Genomic DNA, 15404 nt, shown 5'->3' with positions numbered 1-15404 from the left:
TGGTGAAGCGTGATTCATCACTCCAGATAACACATTTCCTCTTCATCTTGTCTCCCCCATCCATCCTCTCTTGCCCCCCATTTCTCCCCATACCCATTGTTTACCTCCCACTGTCTTGGCCTAGGCTCTGCTGTTGATGTTTTCCCCTTCTCTCTGCTGTTTTTGTCATGTTACGTCCTGATCCACTCAGTGTACTCGTAATAGCTCTTTCACGTACGACGAACCTTGACAATGCATACAAAAATAAATAAATACATAAGACAAGACAAGAAAAGAAACATGACATAATAAGAATAACAGAATCCACATTGGTGTGCCAGAATAAGGTGTGCCAAGGATCTGCCATGATCTTTCCTGGGAAAACCACATTTCAAATCTGGCCTCCAAAGCCAGTCGCCGACTGGGCATCCTCCGTCGTGCGAAGTCCTTCCTTGGCACACCTGAGCTCCTCACCACATACAAGGCTTTCATCCGCAGCTCAATGGAATACTGCTCTCCCCTCTGGGCTGGTGCTCCTGCCTCACACCTAGCTCGTCTTCACGCTGTTGAAACCAAAGCATTCAGAATCATTGGAATCTCCCGCGATGAAGCTAACTCCAAGGGCCTCTCACTCACTCACCGCAGGCAGGTTGGTGGTCTTTCCATCTTCTACCGACTCCTCTCTGGCCTTGCCCCCCCAGCTCTCTCTGGGCTCTGTCCCGCAAATATTCCTACAGGTCGCACAAGATCTGCCTGCAACCCTCTTATGGTCAAACTGCCAAAATCAAGACTCTCTGCTCACCTTCACTCCTTCATTCCTCTTTTCTCCCGCCTCTGGAACAAACTCCCTCACTCTCTTCAATCCCACTCCACCCTCCAGGTCTTTAAAACAGCTGTTCACCACCATCTCTTATCTTCCCCCATCCAAAACCTTGATCTTTTCTACCCCCGCTAATTTCACCCCAATTCCACTTTTTTGAAATACCAACTTCTGTCCTGGAAGTCATTGGTGTCCTTGTGTTTTATACTTCTCCCTCCACCCCCCCCCCCTTCCCATGCCTCCTCCCCCCAAGCCCTCTCCCTTCCACACATCTCCCTGCTCTCAAATGTTGTGTTTGTGTGCTTCACCTTCTCTCCCCATCTTGTTTTCCGCTCCCGCTTTTTATATATTTTGTTTGTCTGGTTGATTTGTTTGTGAAGTAAATGTTAGCTCTTTCACGAGCCTCGATTCAGTATACAAAAAAAAAAAGAAAAAGAAAAAAAAAAGAAGCTTTTCGTGCTGTGCGCCTCAAGGTAAATCACAGCAAGAGAAAGAAGGAAGTGAAAGAGCATGCACTCCAGCCAAAGAAGGAAGCACTCCAGCCAAGGCTTGGCATTGCGCATGGTGATCTTTGGCTTGTGTGCGGCTGCTCGGCCATGGAAACCCATTTCATGAAGCTCCCGACGAACAGTTGTTTTGCTGACATTGCTTCCAGAGGCAGTTTGGACCTCGGTAGTGAGTGTTGCAACTGAGGACAGATGATTTTTACATGCAATGTGCCTCAGCACTCGGCGGTCCTGTTCTGTGAGCTTGTGTGGCCTACCACTTTGCGGCTTTGCTGTTCTTACTCCTAGACGTTTCCACTTCACAATAACAGCACTTACAGTTGACCGGGCAGCTCTAGCAGGGCAGAAACTTGACGAACTGACTTGTTGGAAAGGTGGCATCCTATGTCGGTGCCACGTTGAAAGGCACTGAGCTCTTCAGTACGGCCCATTCTACTGCCAATGTTTGTCGATGGAGATTGCATGGCTGTGTGCTTGATTATATATAACTGTCAGCAATGGGTGTCGCTGAAACAGCCATATCCACTAATTAGAAAGGGTGTCCGCATACTTTTGGCCATGTCGTGTATATCTCACTTTCACTCACTTCTACTGGTGTTGATGTTTTCCCCTTTGTGCAAGCTCTTCCACGAGCCTCGACAATGTATACCAAAAAGAGGGTGTTTGGCCCATAAATACTATGTGATATGCACATTTTAGCAACTGGATATAAAAAGTATTATTACATTGAAGCTTTCCTTCCCATTGTGCTGTACTCGGACTCGAGGTTCTTGGATGAGTCGAAGGTTGAAACCAGTGATAGTCAGAGGTGTTCCTCCCCTGCAAAGGACATGCATTTTAATCACTAATGATAATGTCCAATATAGTTTATTACAATTAGAATTACAATCATAGATTATATTAATACTATTGGTAGCACTCGGTGGAGCGCATAACTCCGCCAGGTTAAACAGTTTGTTTTGTAAACATTTTTTTTGTTAATTTTAAACAATCCACCAAGTATTGTCATAACTCGTCCACAACGTTTTTAAATATCATGCTATATATCATTTTTGGGCCTATCTCTCAATGGTGAAGAATCATTGAAAATTCTCATATCCGGATTCGGATTTGGATCTTCACCAAAATCGAATCAATTAGTACTTGTCACACACCCAACCAATCTACCAAATTTCGTCTGAAATCCGTCTATAACTTTTTGAGATATCCTTCTCACAGACACACAGACGACCAGTGCCAGGTGAAAACATAACCTCCGTCCATCTTCGGTGGCAGAGGTGATTACTCATTAACAAATAATCTTGTGTACTGTATCTATCCACTGCCAACCACCAGTCATCCCATCCACTAATAACTCAATCCATTCATCCATCATCCAATCCATCTGTCCACCAATAACGAAAAAAATTTCATACACCTATCTCCCAATCCATGAATTATTAAAAAAATTAATCCATCCACCATTCCATTCTTTATTTATTTAATACATCCATTCACCATTTCTTCCATCCAATAAATAATCTATCTGTCCATCCATCATTGCATCAATCCATACATTCAGCACTCCATTTATGAATCATTCACTCCATTAATTCATTTTATCCATTAACCAATCCATTCCCCACTAACCCATCCATGAATCAATCAATCCATTAAGCGTTAAACACCACCGAGTGGTTTATCCATCTTAAAATCACAAAAAACAATGTCGATGTAAGCCATTAAAATGAACTTTAACAATTACAAAGATTTTTGTCACACTGAAAGTTGAAAATGGGGAATATAATCTCCGATTTAAATTTGAGTTGAGTAATAAGGTTCATTTGAACAATGGCACACAATTCTTTTACATTCCTCGTCCTTTCCCTTTCCAAGCCATTTTCAAAGAGCATTAACTCACTCGCACCCACACTGCCACACACACCGGAAGATGCTCCAGAGTGGTTCAACCCTGATCACCCTCGGGTCCTGTTGGTATCGGAAATGAGTGGCAGGTGCCAGCTGCGCACGGTCCAGGAGCAGAGTGGCACTGGTGTTTCGTGGAGCTGCGCTCGCTCCAGACACGCAAAGCAGCTGCGAGACTGAGCGTCTGCCCGGAAAAACACAAACAGAGCACAAAGATGGACAATTAAATCGGTAATTGATTTTGTGCCCGAAAACCTTCAATAATCCGAGAGTTGCCTTCCAGCTAAAGTTCCACCTATAATTCATGTTCAAAAGGTTGTTGGTAATACTTTGGCATTGCAATGACAGAGTTCAAACAGAAATGTCAAGATGTCTAAGGTTGAAGGATATTTCAAAGATGGCTTCTATTAAGCAGTTGTCGAAACCTTAACCAGAAGGGATCTTTTGATCAAAACCTCCTCGAGCTGCTGACTCAGCAACTGTTTGAAGGTTAATTGTTGTATTCTTTAATCTCAAATTTAAGAGTGTGTGTTGTTATGTGAAGACGTCAAAACTGTTGGGTCCTACCGTTTCACCTGGCATGGCACATCCCCCAGCTTTACAGTGGCTGAGCTTCCAGCATCCAGATGGTTCCCAATGAAGGTCACTCGTGTCCCACCAGACATCGGGCCTTGTGCAGGTTTCAGGACACTCACCACAGGTTGCTTAAAGTGACACACACATGAAGGTAAGATGAAGGACAATGCCCATCCTGTCAACATTGACACAATTGATTTGATTAAAGCTAAACCCGTTTCCAGAAGAAAAAAAAACGGTGAATAAGTCATCTGTGGACCATAACATCAAATCTTCACAAGCCATTGTGACAGGGTCTTCAAGCTATGCTTTCCATTCAGCTGTTTATCCCGACTGCGATGTAAAACGCTGATCGGCATGCGAGAACCCACCCATTTCAAAGTGAAGTGTCTCACACTGCTTTCTAGTCACGCAGGCTAAATCAGGAGAAAACTCCGGCAGAGGTCAATCCCTTAATGTCTGCTTAATTTGGACATGTCACGCACAATGCCCGGCCTAATTTGACCTAATTTGACAAACACAGCATGTCACGGCATCCTTAAAAAGCATCGGGTTTCATGGCCATGCTTGTAACGACATCGTTTGTCAACAAGTCTTCTTTGCACAAAAAAGCCCACCAAAAAAAGAAGTTGCTTGGTCATTTATAAATGGCAAAGGTCAATAACATATGCAGGAAAAAAGAAAGAAAAGAATAGCTACTGCAAAAATCAATGTTGTTTTCTGATTGGAACGACTTCAAATGTTAAACTTCAGATGAAAGTACGGATAATTACTTTATGTTTACAAATTAACAGTCTTTTTTTTTTTTTTAAGTAGGTTCTTTCAGCCAATTTTTACTGAAAATCATCAAAACTGATTAATTCTTATCGATTTGTCAATTTATTTATTTTCCTTTTGCTGGTACATACTGTATCTTAAACACTATTCCTCTTAATACATCTCGATGTAAATATTGATACTTTCATAAAATGCGACAACAATTCAAATGAAGAGCAGTTGCAATAAAGTTTGCAAACGACAAACATTTTATCTTTAACCCTAACCAAAGCAACATTATGACTGATTTCCTAATAGAGCACAAATCGATCTGTTGATCCCTCACTGAATTTCTAATCGCCCAGCTTTCCTGGGAGAATCAGTCAAATAAGCAGTTACGGTGTTGCTCGCTCAATAACCTCCTCTTCTGCTCTGGTTATCTCACCACAATGCTGAAGAATTCCTGAGAAGCGGCCATGTATCGCGGGCTGCATTCTCCCACGCAGAGCTCAACCGCGCCACTTCCGGCTACTGCGCCAAACACCGCTTCAGTCTCACACACAATCCTGGAATGCACAGACATGAAATACCTTTATATTCACAGCTACCGGGGATGCCCCTTCGCGGTGGTTGCACCCCCCAATGCAAGTTCGGGGTAAAATCTTCCCCATTCTTCCCCTGCTGCCCGGATTTGTCAGGGCAGCGTGGTCATGGTCAGAGTGCCAATTGGTCCTCATGGACCAACCTTTTTCCTATTGTCTGTCTCTGACTCTTCTCTTTCTTTCTCTCGAACTCTGTCAAGGCCCTGACTTCGTGAAGGTGGGGTACACCATCCTGGATGTGGGGGATCTCTGGGTTACTCCTGCAAGATCGATCGGCTGTCTCCGTGCCACAGGCTGGTTCGAGGGAACTGTCCGGGGCTATACAACAACAACACCTATATATTCATCAAAATTGTCCTAAGTCACCAAGAGGTAGGTGCTGTTTGGTATTGGAGAGGGTTTGGGGTCAGAAGGGGTGGGAGTGGTGAAAGCATTGCAAATCGAAGATTTCAACCACTGATCTTTGCAAGAGCAATGCCAATTATTTTCTTCCCTTCAAGATAGAGGATCATGGAAGAGCAAGGTGATGAGGGGTGTGAGCCGATAGTAGGGGAGCAGTGCACATCGCGGGCATAATAAGTGAGGGAATAAACAAACAAAAAAAGAGAGAAAGGAAGGGAGGAAACACAGCGACCTGAAAGTGAAAAGGTTGTGTTAAGAAGGGTTGATACAGGTTGTGGGTAAAGCGATGCATTGCATAGGCGACAGCATGGAGGGAAGAAAGGGAGAGAACAATCATGGGAAGGCAGTTCCACATTAAAGAGGAGGGAGGAAAAAAAAGTGTTGAGGTATGCAGTAAACCTGGATTTTGGAGGTTTAACCATGACGGCGTTACTGGAAGAACGCGTGCTTCCTGGAGTTGCTGGGGAGGGACAGAGGGCTTAGGGAGAGAAACAGAGCAGAGGGAGCTAGACTGGAAGAGAGGTGGTGAAAAAAAACAGAAACGACCAAACTGCCTGCGCTGTGAAGGCAACAGACCTTGTGCTTCGGTCTCATCGTGCAAGATTTCAATAATGTTGAAAACTTTACTTTCCACCAAATTCAGGAGAGACAGATGTGATGCCAGCTTGATGATCACAAAGAGAGAGTTTGGTTGTACTTGACGTTGAATGTCTACAATTACATCTAAAATCACGGCCAGCAACATACCACATGTGACAGATGAAATGCGGTTATTTTCCCAGGACAGATTGTACTTGTGTTTTGTTCTATATCCTGCCCGGTTGAATCGCATCAGAAAAATCTTCTCTTGAATTATTAGTGCCTCTGTTGCTATCACCCCCTGACATCTCTGGTCTCTGCCGTTGCTTTGTCTTGTGGAGAAAAGCAATAATTGCAGAAACAGCAAGAAAAAAAGCAATCTTGAGCCATTGATGTTGCAGGAACAGTGCCGAGCGGAGGAAGAGAATGATGAAGAGGAGGGTAGCTGACTAGCTGTGTGAGTAGCTTGAATGATTTTGGTGGATAAAAATCATTAGAGTGAGAGTCCTGATGTAATGGCGGAGTTGAGAATTGTATAGCGAGAGCTGGTGTTTCTTATCACGAAGATTATAAATTATTGCACCTTTCCATTTCTGAGGATTTACCGAAGACAGGTCGCGACTCCATCACAGCACGCTGTTAAAGTGATCTTCAGTGAGGAAGTCATGAAGTTAAAGTAGTCTTCAGTCAAATAACTTTGCCATGGCACTAACACGCAGCGGCCTACTCGTTATGAAAGGTACCGTTGGATCTTTAATGTCATAAAGCAATAGCATGCAGATGAGACACCCCTCCTCGTATTGTTCTTACTCTTCTTCTTCTTCTGCATTTATATGCTGCACAAGGCTGTGGGGTAGCATCATTAGCTGAGGGCGTGGCTGTGCCGCTGATCCAATTCCCTCTGCAGGTTAGGGCAGGAATCTGGAATTCGGTCATATCGATAGCTCGGTATCGATTGATCGATCATATTGATCACATTGATAGATCGATAGTTCGCTGACTCTTCAAAAAGGGCACAATGCATTCTTTAATGTCCACCAACGAATGCTGGCAGACATGTCACCTGTTTAACATCTATCCAAGGGATGGCACACATAATGAATTGAAGAATCACCCTGTCTGTGAAACACTGGGATGACAGTTTGTAGCTGGATCAGGATTCAAACCCAGGCTAGACAGCTTAAAGGTGAATGTGCGTACCTACAGGCCATCCTGGCAGCCTCATACCCCCTCTCCCTCCTTTACTCTGAAGGAATATGTATTTATTGATGCAATAATCTGCCTGCGTTATACCATGGTGGCAATTTTATTGTCATACCGAATAATCAATCCCAGACAAGACAACTCAATGGGGAATGCATTATTTCTGAGCTATCCTTTAACAGTCAGTATAGCTACACTGCAGATACAGACATACATACAAGAAAAAACAAGCATGGATGAAACTGAGCTAGTGAATGAGATACATGGAACCTCAAATCGACCTTGAGTACAGAGTATGAATGTCGATGGATGGAAAGAAAACAAAAAAAAAGTTAATAATGGCCTTACTTTTCTGCTGGGACAAATTCCTCTGGCACAGCATGACACAGAACTCCGGCAACCATAATACGTCCCTCTATCTCAGGGAAGCTCAGGCCCAGGTTCTGCCCACGAATTGTCACCAGGGTCCCACCTTGAGGTGGTCCACTAAGCGGAAACACCTGAGGGATTATAGAGGAAATGACCAAAAAATTAGGAAACTCAACAGTCTTCCTTACATCAAACCCATTTAGAGGAGCAGAATCATGCCATTTACTATTAAGGTTAATAATATTCTTGATTGAGATGTATATCACAAGGTAGATTCAGGAAAGAGTGTACATAATCAGACGCAAAATATACTTCCGACAGTACTCTTCATCTATACTACAACATAAACTACTTCTTTAAAGGCCCCAATTATTCCCGCCTTCTTGTGGGGTGGAGAAGGTGAAATGTCTTCAATAACCGGCCAAATTTAACTGAAGGTGAAAGTGATTTGTTATTTGTTCAGGGTGTTTGCGATAACTCGCATACTCTTCGTAGAGTCATTAACATCCACCAACTAATACTATCAAACGGGACGCCTGGTTTAACCTGCATTGTGAGTGATGGCACACACCGATGCCTCAACCTGCCTGTGACACACCAGGGTGACAGTTTATAGGTGGGCCGAGATTCAAACCTAGGTGAGACAGCCCAGAGACAAGTGCGCATACCTCAACTATCCTGTCAGCCCGAACAGTACAGAACTCTTAATAGTCATAATAATGTCATAAAGCAACTGAATAACTGATTATGAAGACATGTGTTGAACAAGTTTTTAAAAAATCTTAAACATATTAGTTCAAAGTGTTCACTCCTCCACCTCCACTCCCTCTCCCCCCTCCGCACACCTCCCCTCTGTCAGTGCGAAACATATTCCCCTCCAATTAAATCCAAAAGGTAAAGCTCCATGAAAAAATGCATGTCATGTTCTACGAAAGTGTGAAATGGAGTGATTATTGGTGCTGCCATGGAATTTTCTATGAAATGGCTGTTCAAATTCAAAGATTGTTTTACTGTTTAGAATTCTGCTCAACACTGAAACTGACCCAAAGAGTGGCAAGGCGGTAAGAAAAGGAAGAACAGGATTGGTTGCTTCCTTTTCTTTATGTCAAGGTGACGACGAACCCAGACCGATCGTCACGTTTCTCTTGAGTCTTGCCACACTAAAGACCATAAAAGAGCTGTGGTAATAACGCTTGTGAAAGGGGCAAGAAACATACCATCCACTTTAGAGGTTAAGAGGAAGGAGATCAAACATCTAAAATGGGTCCGGAAACCCAGACCACTTCTGCCAAAAAACCAAAATGGCACTGGCAGCTCCGATAAATCAGGAAATCCCACAGGAACCACCTAAAGGCTTATGCGCGCTTCCTTTTGTGCCAGGATTATCCCAAAGGATTGGCAGAATTTTGAGCTCGGAAGGGGTGAAGGTATACTTTCAACCTGTATACACTCTGAAACCGGCATCCAATGCCAAGGACAAAATACACAAGGATCACCGCACATATGTAGTATACACTGTTCCATGCGTCTGTGGTACTGAATATATCGGAAAGCTTGGAAGGACTTTGGGCTAGCACATCAAAGAATGCTACACGGCCTTTCAATGCAACCACCCGGAAATATGTGCTCTTGCCAAGCATGGGTTAAGGGCTGGCCATATTCCCCTATGGGATAATGTGAACGTTTTACCTGTATCCCCAAACCGTGCCAGGAGAGGAATACTGGAGGCTTGGCACAATGGACAAACGAGTTTGCCTCTGACAGAGGAGACGGTAGCTCTATCAAAGGCATATGGTCCCCCGATAGACAAATACGTCCACCAGAGATGCTCCGTGGGGAGGGGAACAGCGACAAAGTGGGACATCATGGTGTCCATTGGATCATTACAACACCACAGACAACTTTGAGGTTACATGATGTAAATTAATTTACTTTCTTAACAGATGCACAGCACTGATTTTGCAAGCTCTATCATTGGCTGATGTTTGAATTGGATAAATGTCATGGATGAGGTCTTTGTGATTCATGAGGCGTCTCTCAACGCAGCTTTGTGATTGATCAGCTGATTAGCTCCACCCCCAACACCGGGTATAATTAAGGATGACGAGGTTAAGAGGGAAATAGCTCTTGACAATGGCGGATGGAGATGGAGATACGGTTTTTTGCCCGAGTTGCTCGCTGAAACGTTTTGCTGGGTCATCCAACTACAGGTTGGAGAACTCATTATGGATTCCTTGTATATTATTCCCACCAGCCATTGTTACTTGATATATTATACATATAAATAAAAGAGACAAGGGTAAGATATTTAAAAGAAACAGTCGATGTTTCAGGCATAACCGTTTGCCCCAAAAAAACAAAAAATTGTATTTTTGAAAACGGTTATTCCTGAAACGTCCACTGTGTTTCTTTTATAACAGTGCTTTTTCTCACCCTTATCTTTCTTTTGTGATATTTCACTGATGCAGGTTCTCCTCAGTTGGTGCTGCCATTCTGGAAGTTTCTGCCATCTCCACACAGGATCTCTGGAGCTCAGCCAGAGTGACCACCGGGTTCTTGGTCACCTCTCATACCAAGGCCCTTCTCCCCAGATTGCTCAGTTCGGCCGGGCGGCCAGCTCTCGGAAGAGTCCTTGTTGTTCCAAAACTTCTTCCATTTAAGAATTACTAGGGCATGCCCGTACTATATCTATATCTAAAATTATATCCCCCCCTCTATTTACATGAAATGGTTTGGTCCATGAAATGTTTTGGTCCATTCGCAACGCCAAAGCGAACGGCGAACGCTTTACATGAAATGGTTTGGTGCATGAAATGTTTTGGTTCATTCGCAACGCCAAAGCGAACGGCGAACGGCTTGCGAGTACAGTGACAATCCCCCCGGGGTTTTTATTAGTTTTAAAACATAGTTTAACGCCAACATAGCGCCAACATAGTTTGCAAACGTGAAATAAATGAATACGCTCTCAAATGTGCCATCCGAGGCAGAGTGTGTCCGCCACGTTCGGCACACGCGATAGCTCGCTGCTCTCTGATTGGTTGAATCGTTTTTTGGACATAGCTCGGTAAGTAATTGTCCGATTAATATGAAACCTTGAAAAGGCACATCCTCGGGTCCCCAGCAATATACCTGGCAAGTTTAAAGTATATCGGACCCGTGGTTGTCGAGAAACAGCGGTCACAGACAAACAAACGTACAAACGTACAAACAAACAAACACACAGAGATTACTGGAATTATAGATAGACTAGGGCATTGCCCGTACTATATCTATATCTAAAATTATATCCCCCCCCTCTATTTACATGAAATGGTTTGGTCCAAAGCGAACGGCTTCCGGAGTTTGGTAAAGAAATCGCCATCGCGTGCACAAACGCGCAGGAAAGCGAATGAATCGCAAATTCGTTTTTATTAGTTTTAAAACATAGTTTAACGCCAACATAGTTTGCAAACGTGAAATAAATGAATACGCTCTCAAATGTGCCATCCGAGGCAGAGTGTGTCCGCCACGTTCGGCACACGCGATAGTTCGCTGCTCTCTGATTGGTTGAATCGTTTTTTGGACATAGCTCGGTAAGTAATTGTCCGATTAATATGAAACCTTGAAAAGGCACATCCTCGGGTCCCCAGCAATATACCTGGCAAGTTAAAAGTATATCGGACCCGTGGTTGTCGAGAAACAGCGGTCACAGACAAACAAACGTACAAACGTACAAACAAACAGAGATTACTGGAATTATAGATAGATGGAGGCCACTGTGCTCTTGGGAACCTTCAATGCAGCAGAGATTTTTTTGTGGGCTTCCCCAGATCTGTGCCTCGACACAATCCTGTCTCTGAGCTCTGCAGGCAGTTCCTTCGACCTCATTGCTTGGTTTTTGCTCTGATATGCATTGTCATCTGTGAGACCTTATATAGACAGGTGTGTGCCTTTCCAAATCATGTCCAATCAATTGAATTTACCACAGGTGGACTCCAATCAAGGTGTATAAACATCTCAAAGATGATCAAGAGAAATGGGAGGCACCTGAGCTAAATTTCAAGTGTCATAGCAAAGGGTATGAATACTTATGTCAATGTGATATTTCAGTTTTTTCTTTTAAATAAATTTGCAAAACTTTCTAAAATCCTGTTTTCTCTTTGTCATTATGGGGTATTGAGTGTAGATTGATGAGGGAAAAAATAAATTTAAACGATTTCAGCATAAGGCTGCAACATAACAAAATGTGAAAAAAGTGAAGGGGTCTGAATACTTTCTGAATGCACTGTATATATATATATATATGTATATATATATACATACATACACACACACACACACACACACACACACACACACACACACACACACACACACACACACACACACTATATACAGTTGTTGTTCAGTTGTTGTTTATGCACGTATATGTATGCATACAGTAGATACATAGACATGCACAGTAAAAACATACAGGGATGACCTTTTATTCAGTATCCTGAATATTTTGCATTTGCCTACTACACTATCAGCCAGAGAAAGCCCTCTGGTGTGGATATTGAGAATATTGAATGTGTAACCATAACTAAGGCGATCATACAGTATGGGGCGGGGGGATTGGTGGGGAGAGAATAGCTTGCACTTTCTTTCCTGCCATGGGCATCTTCCACAGTTTATTCGACTTTCAAAATTGTGAAAATACGACAAATTTCTCCGAGAAAATAAAGTTATTCAAAAAAACCCTTCATCGAGTAGCAAATAATCCCCTTTGCTGCCTTTGCCATTACATTGGCTCATAGACTTTGGTAAAGTGTGTTTGGTAAGTTGATGTATATGTTTGGTTGGTTGGTGTGTGTGTGTGCTGTTGGTTGTTGTCTCCATTTGAGTGTTTCAGTGGGTGGAAAGCAATCCTCCCAGGACTCAAAGTATCTACCTCGGCTTCATTTAGGGATCCCAGTTCATGGACCAAGCTGTTGAATTTTTTTGTTCTCAGAGTTTTGTTCCGAGGGCTCATTATAGGATCGTCATCGACCCAAGGACTGCCTCCAATTGTACTTTGTGGTAATATTCCCAGGGAGGGTTTTTTAAATCTCAGTGAGGTTATTCTTTATCATTCCTGTTGCTTCAATTATATCACTGGTACAATTTTGAGGGCCTTCAGCTTCCAAGATCTCCTGACCTTATTTTGAGGTCCTGGTATTTGGTCATATTCTTGATATTTGCGTTACTTCAGCCAAAATGGCAGATTGTGTGTGTGTGTGTGTGTGTGTGTGTGTGCGCGCGCGCCGATGGTTGTTATCTCCATATGTGGTTTTCAGAAGTTGGAACGGAGTCCTCCCAGGTCTCGCAGCATCCACCTCCGTTTCGGTGAGAGGTGAGGGGAGGAGGGGATTTACGATTCATGGACCATGCTATGAGGTTTTGTTGTTCTCAAAGTTTTATTCCGAAGGCTCTTTTCAGGATTGTCATTGAGCCCCAGACAGCTCCAACTGCACTTAGTTTGAATTAATATTCCCAGGGATGCTTTTGAAAAGATCTCTATAAGGTTATTATTCATCATTCCCCTTGCTCCAATAAACACGAGTACAATTTTGATGCTCTTTAAATTCCAGGATCTTCTCACTTCATTTTTGAGGTCTTGTAATTTGATAACTTTCTTGATTTGTATGTTGTTTCGGCCAAAATTTCTGGGAAGTGAAACCTCAATTTTCAATGGCATTTTTACTTTTTTTTATACTGAAGTAATACATCCGGTCATGATGCTTTCTTTTCTATGTTGACAACAACAACAACAACATGCATTTTAAGGCCATTTTCCCTCTTAGAGCGGGGGTTAGCCTTGCGGGCCCCATGACAATCTTCTCCATTTTGCCCTATTTTCTGCATCTCCCCTTGTTAACCCCCTTGCCTGCATTTCTTCTTCCACCACATTTAGCCAAGTCTTTCTCGGTCTTCCCCGTCCTCTACTTCCTTCCACATTCATTTCCATCACTCTTCTCAACCAGTCACTTTCATCCTTCCTCAACACATGACCAAACCATCTCAAACTGTTTCTCTTCACAGCATCAATCACAGGCTCTATTCCCATCATCTTTCGCAATTCATCATTTGTCTTCCTCTCTCTCAACAATACTCCGCACATCCACCAAACCATTTGTATTTCCACCCTTTCCAGCCTTCTTTGCTGCTCTACGTTCATTACCCATGTCTCGCTCCCATAAATCATAACACTTCTCACACATGCAGCATACACCTTTCCCTTCAGCTTCAATGACACTCCCCTCCTCGTCAGCACGCCACCCGATGGGAATATCAGTCTGTATGTGAGTGTTACTTCCTTGCTCTCAATTATCACTTTTGGTTCATGTTTCATGAGTCTTCTGTGACTGGGATATTGACGTTTTTGCAGATGTACCAGTGGATTACTTGACATACTTTATTGTGCCTTTGTGTGTACAATTGTTCTGACATGAGTTTTTTACATCCCGATAGGAGGTGGCTCGTGCTTTCTGTTTTTATCTTGCTGCATCTACACTTACCAATTTTCTTAAAGCCATTCGTGTAGTGTCCTTGGTCTTGGGCATTTATAATGATTTGTTCTCCATCCCAGTTGAGCTGACCTCTTCTACGTCATTCCAATAAACGTTCATTGTCTATGCCCAATCTGCTCAACTCTTCTTAGTCTACCTTCCTGCTCTTTTATCATATTCCCAGTTGTCGGCATATATCTGTTGATATTTCAGCGTATATTTTTATTTCGTCTTTTTTGCAATCGTTGTGGCTGTATTCATTGCTGTTTCGGTTTCATGTGTGATATCTTCCACTTGCACCTGTCTTTGTAAATTTTTTGCTTGATGGGTTAGGATTACCTTCAATAGCTTGCTGTCTTTCTGTTTGCATACAGATTGGATTCTGTAGTCTGTTGAACTTTCCACCGATTCAGCCAGTGCAACAGTTGTCATTCTGTGCACTTGGTTGAGTTCCATTAGGCCACGACCTCCAATTCTTATCTCAACAGGTACATTCTCAGGATGCAATGATTTGAGTATAACATTTTGAGGGTTGTGAGGAGTTTACTTGTTTTGATATGTAGTTTGTTTATTTCTGTTTTTGGCCAGTTTATTATTCCGCAGGTGTATTGGAATTCAAGTTTGGCTAGTTGGTTGATGGTTTTGATTTTGTCTCTCGGGGTGATGTATGTTTTCTGGATCAGCCCTGTTCTACGCAGGTATTCTTTGGGAATTGTTTAGCGCATTTGTTTGTGATATATTTTATGGCCCTCTTCTACTCCGAGGTATTTGTATGATTATTCACTTTTGAGATCCTCTATTGTTGTATGTAGGTAAATTTTTATGTTGTCCATTTTTCTTGGTTTACCTTGTATGAATGTGCACTTGGCATACGTATTGAGGCCAAATTGCATTTGGATGTGTGTGTGTGTGTGTGTGTGTGTGTGTGTGTGTGTTTGTGTGTGTATATATATATATGTGTGTATTGTTACGTGCTCCTCCCCAAACCCCGGTCACAGTGTACCTCTGAGGCCCGAGAGGAGTCACGGGAGAAAGATGTGTTATTCTGTATGTCAAAGATCAATGATGAAACCACACCAATTGGTACCAACAAACAAGTATTGTATTAAGATCACACAAGAATAACAGTACAACAACAATAGTAATCAATTGTACAACCAATATATATTTATTATGATGGTACCATCAGGTTCGTACA

General features: G+C 42.8%; 1 protein-coding gene across 3 annotated transcripts in view; it reads right to left on the bottom strand.

Annotated features, from left to right (window-relative positions):
• Positions 1-15404, bottom strand: part of LOC137438937 (plexin-A1) — a 583415-nt gene that overhangs the window by 182621 nt on the left and 385390 nt on the right. For all 3 annotated transcript variants that reach the window (XM_068134429.2, XM_068134443.2, XM_068134436.2), the window contains exons 14-18: positions 7677-7828; positions 4988-5108; positions 3778-3914; positions 3230-3394; positions 2031-2124 (exon numbers count right to left, since the gene is read on the bottom strand). In XM_068134429.2, coding sequence (XP_067990530.2) covers positions 2031-2124; positions 3230-3394; positions 3778-3914; positions 4988-5108; positions 7677-7828 — 669 coding nt within the window. The remainder of the gene's footprint in view (positions 1-2030; positions 2125-3229; positions 3395-3777; positions 3915-4987; positions 5109-7676; positions 7829-15404) is intronic.

This window comes from Myxine glutinosa, chromosome 1, assembly GCF_964187855.1.
Source record: "Myxine glutinosa chromosome 1, kmMyxGlut1.1, whole genome shotgun sequence".
Taxonomy (NCBI): domain Eukaryota; kingdom Metazoa; phylum Chordata; class Myxini; order Myxiniformes; family Myxinidae; genus Myxine; species Myxine glutinosa.
The sequence above is the reverse complement of the archived record's forward strand: the minus strand, read 5'-3'. Positions and strand labels throughout refer to the sequence as shown.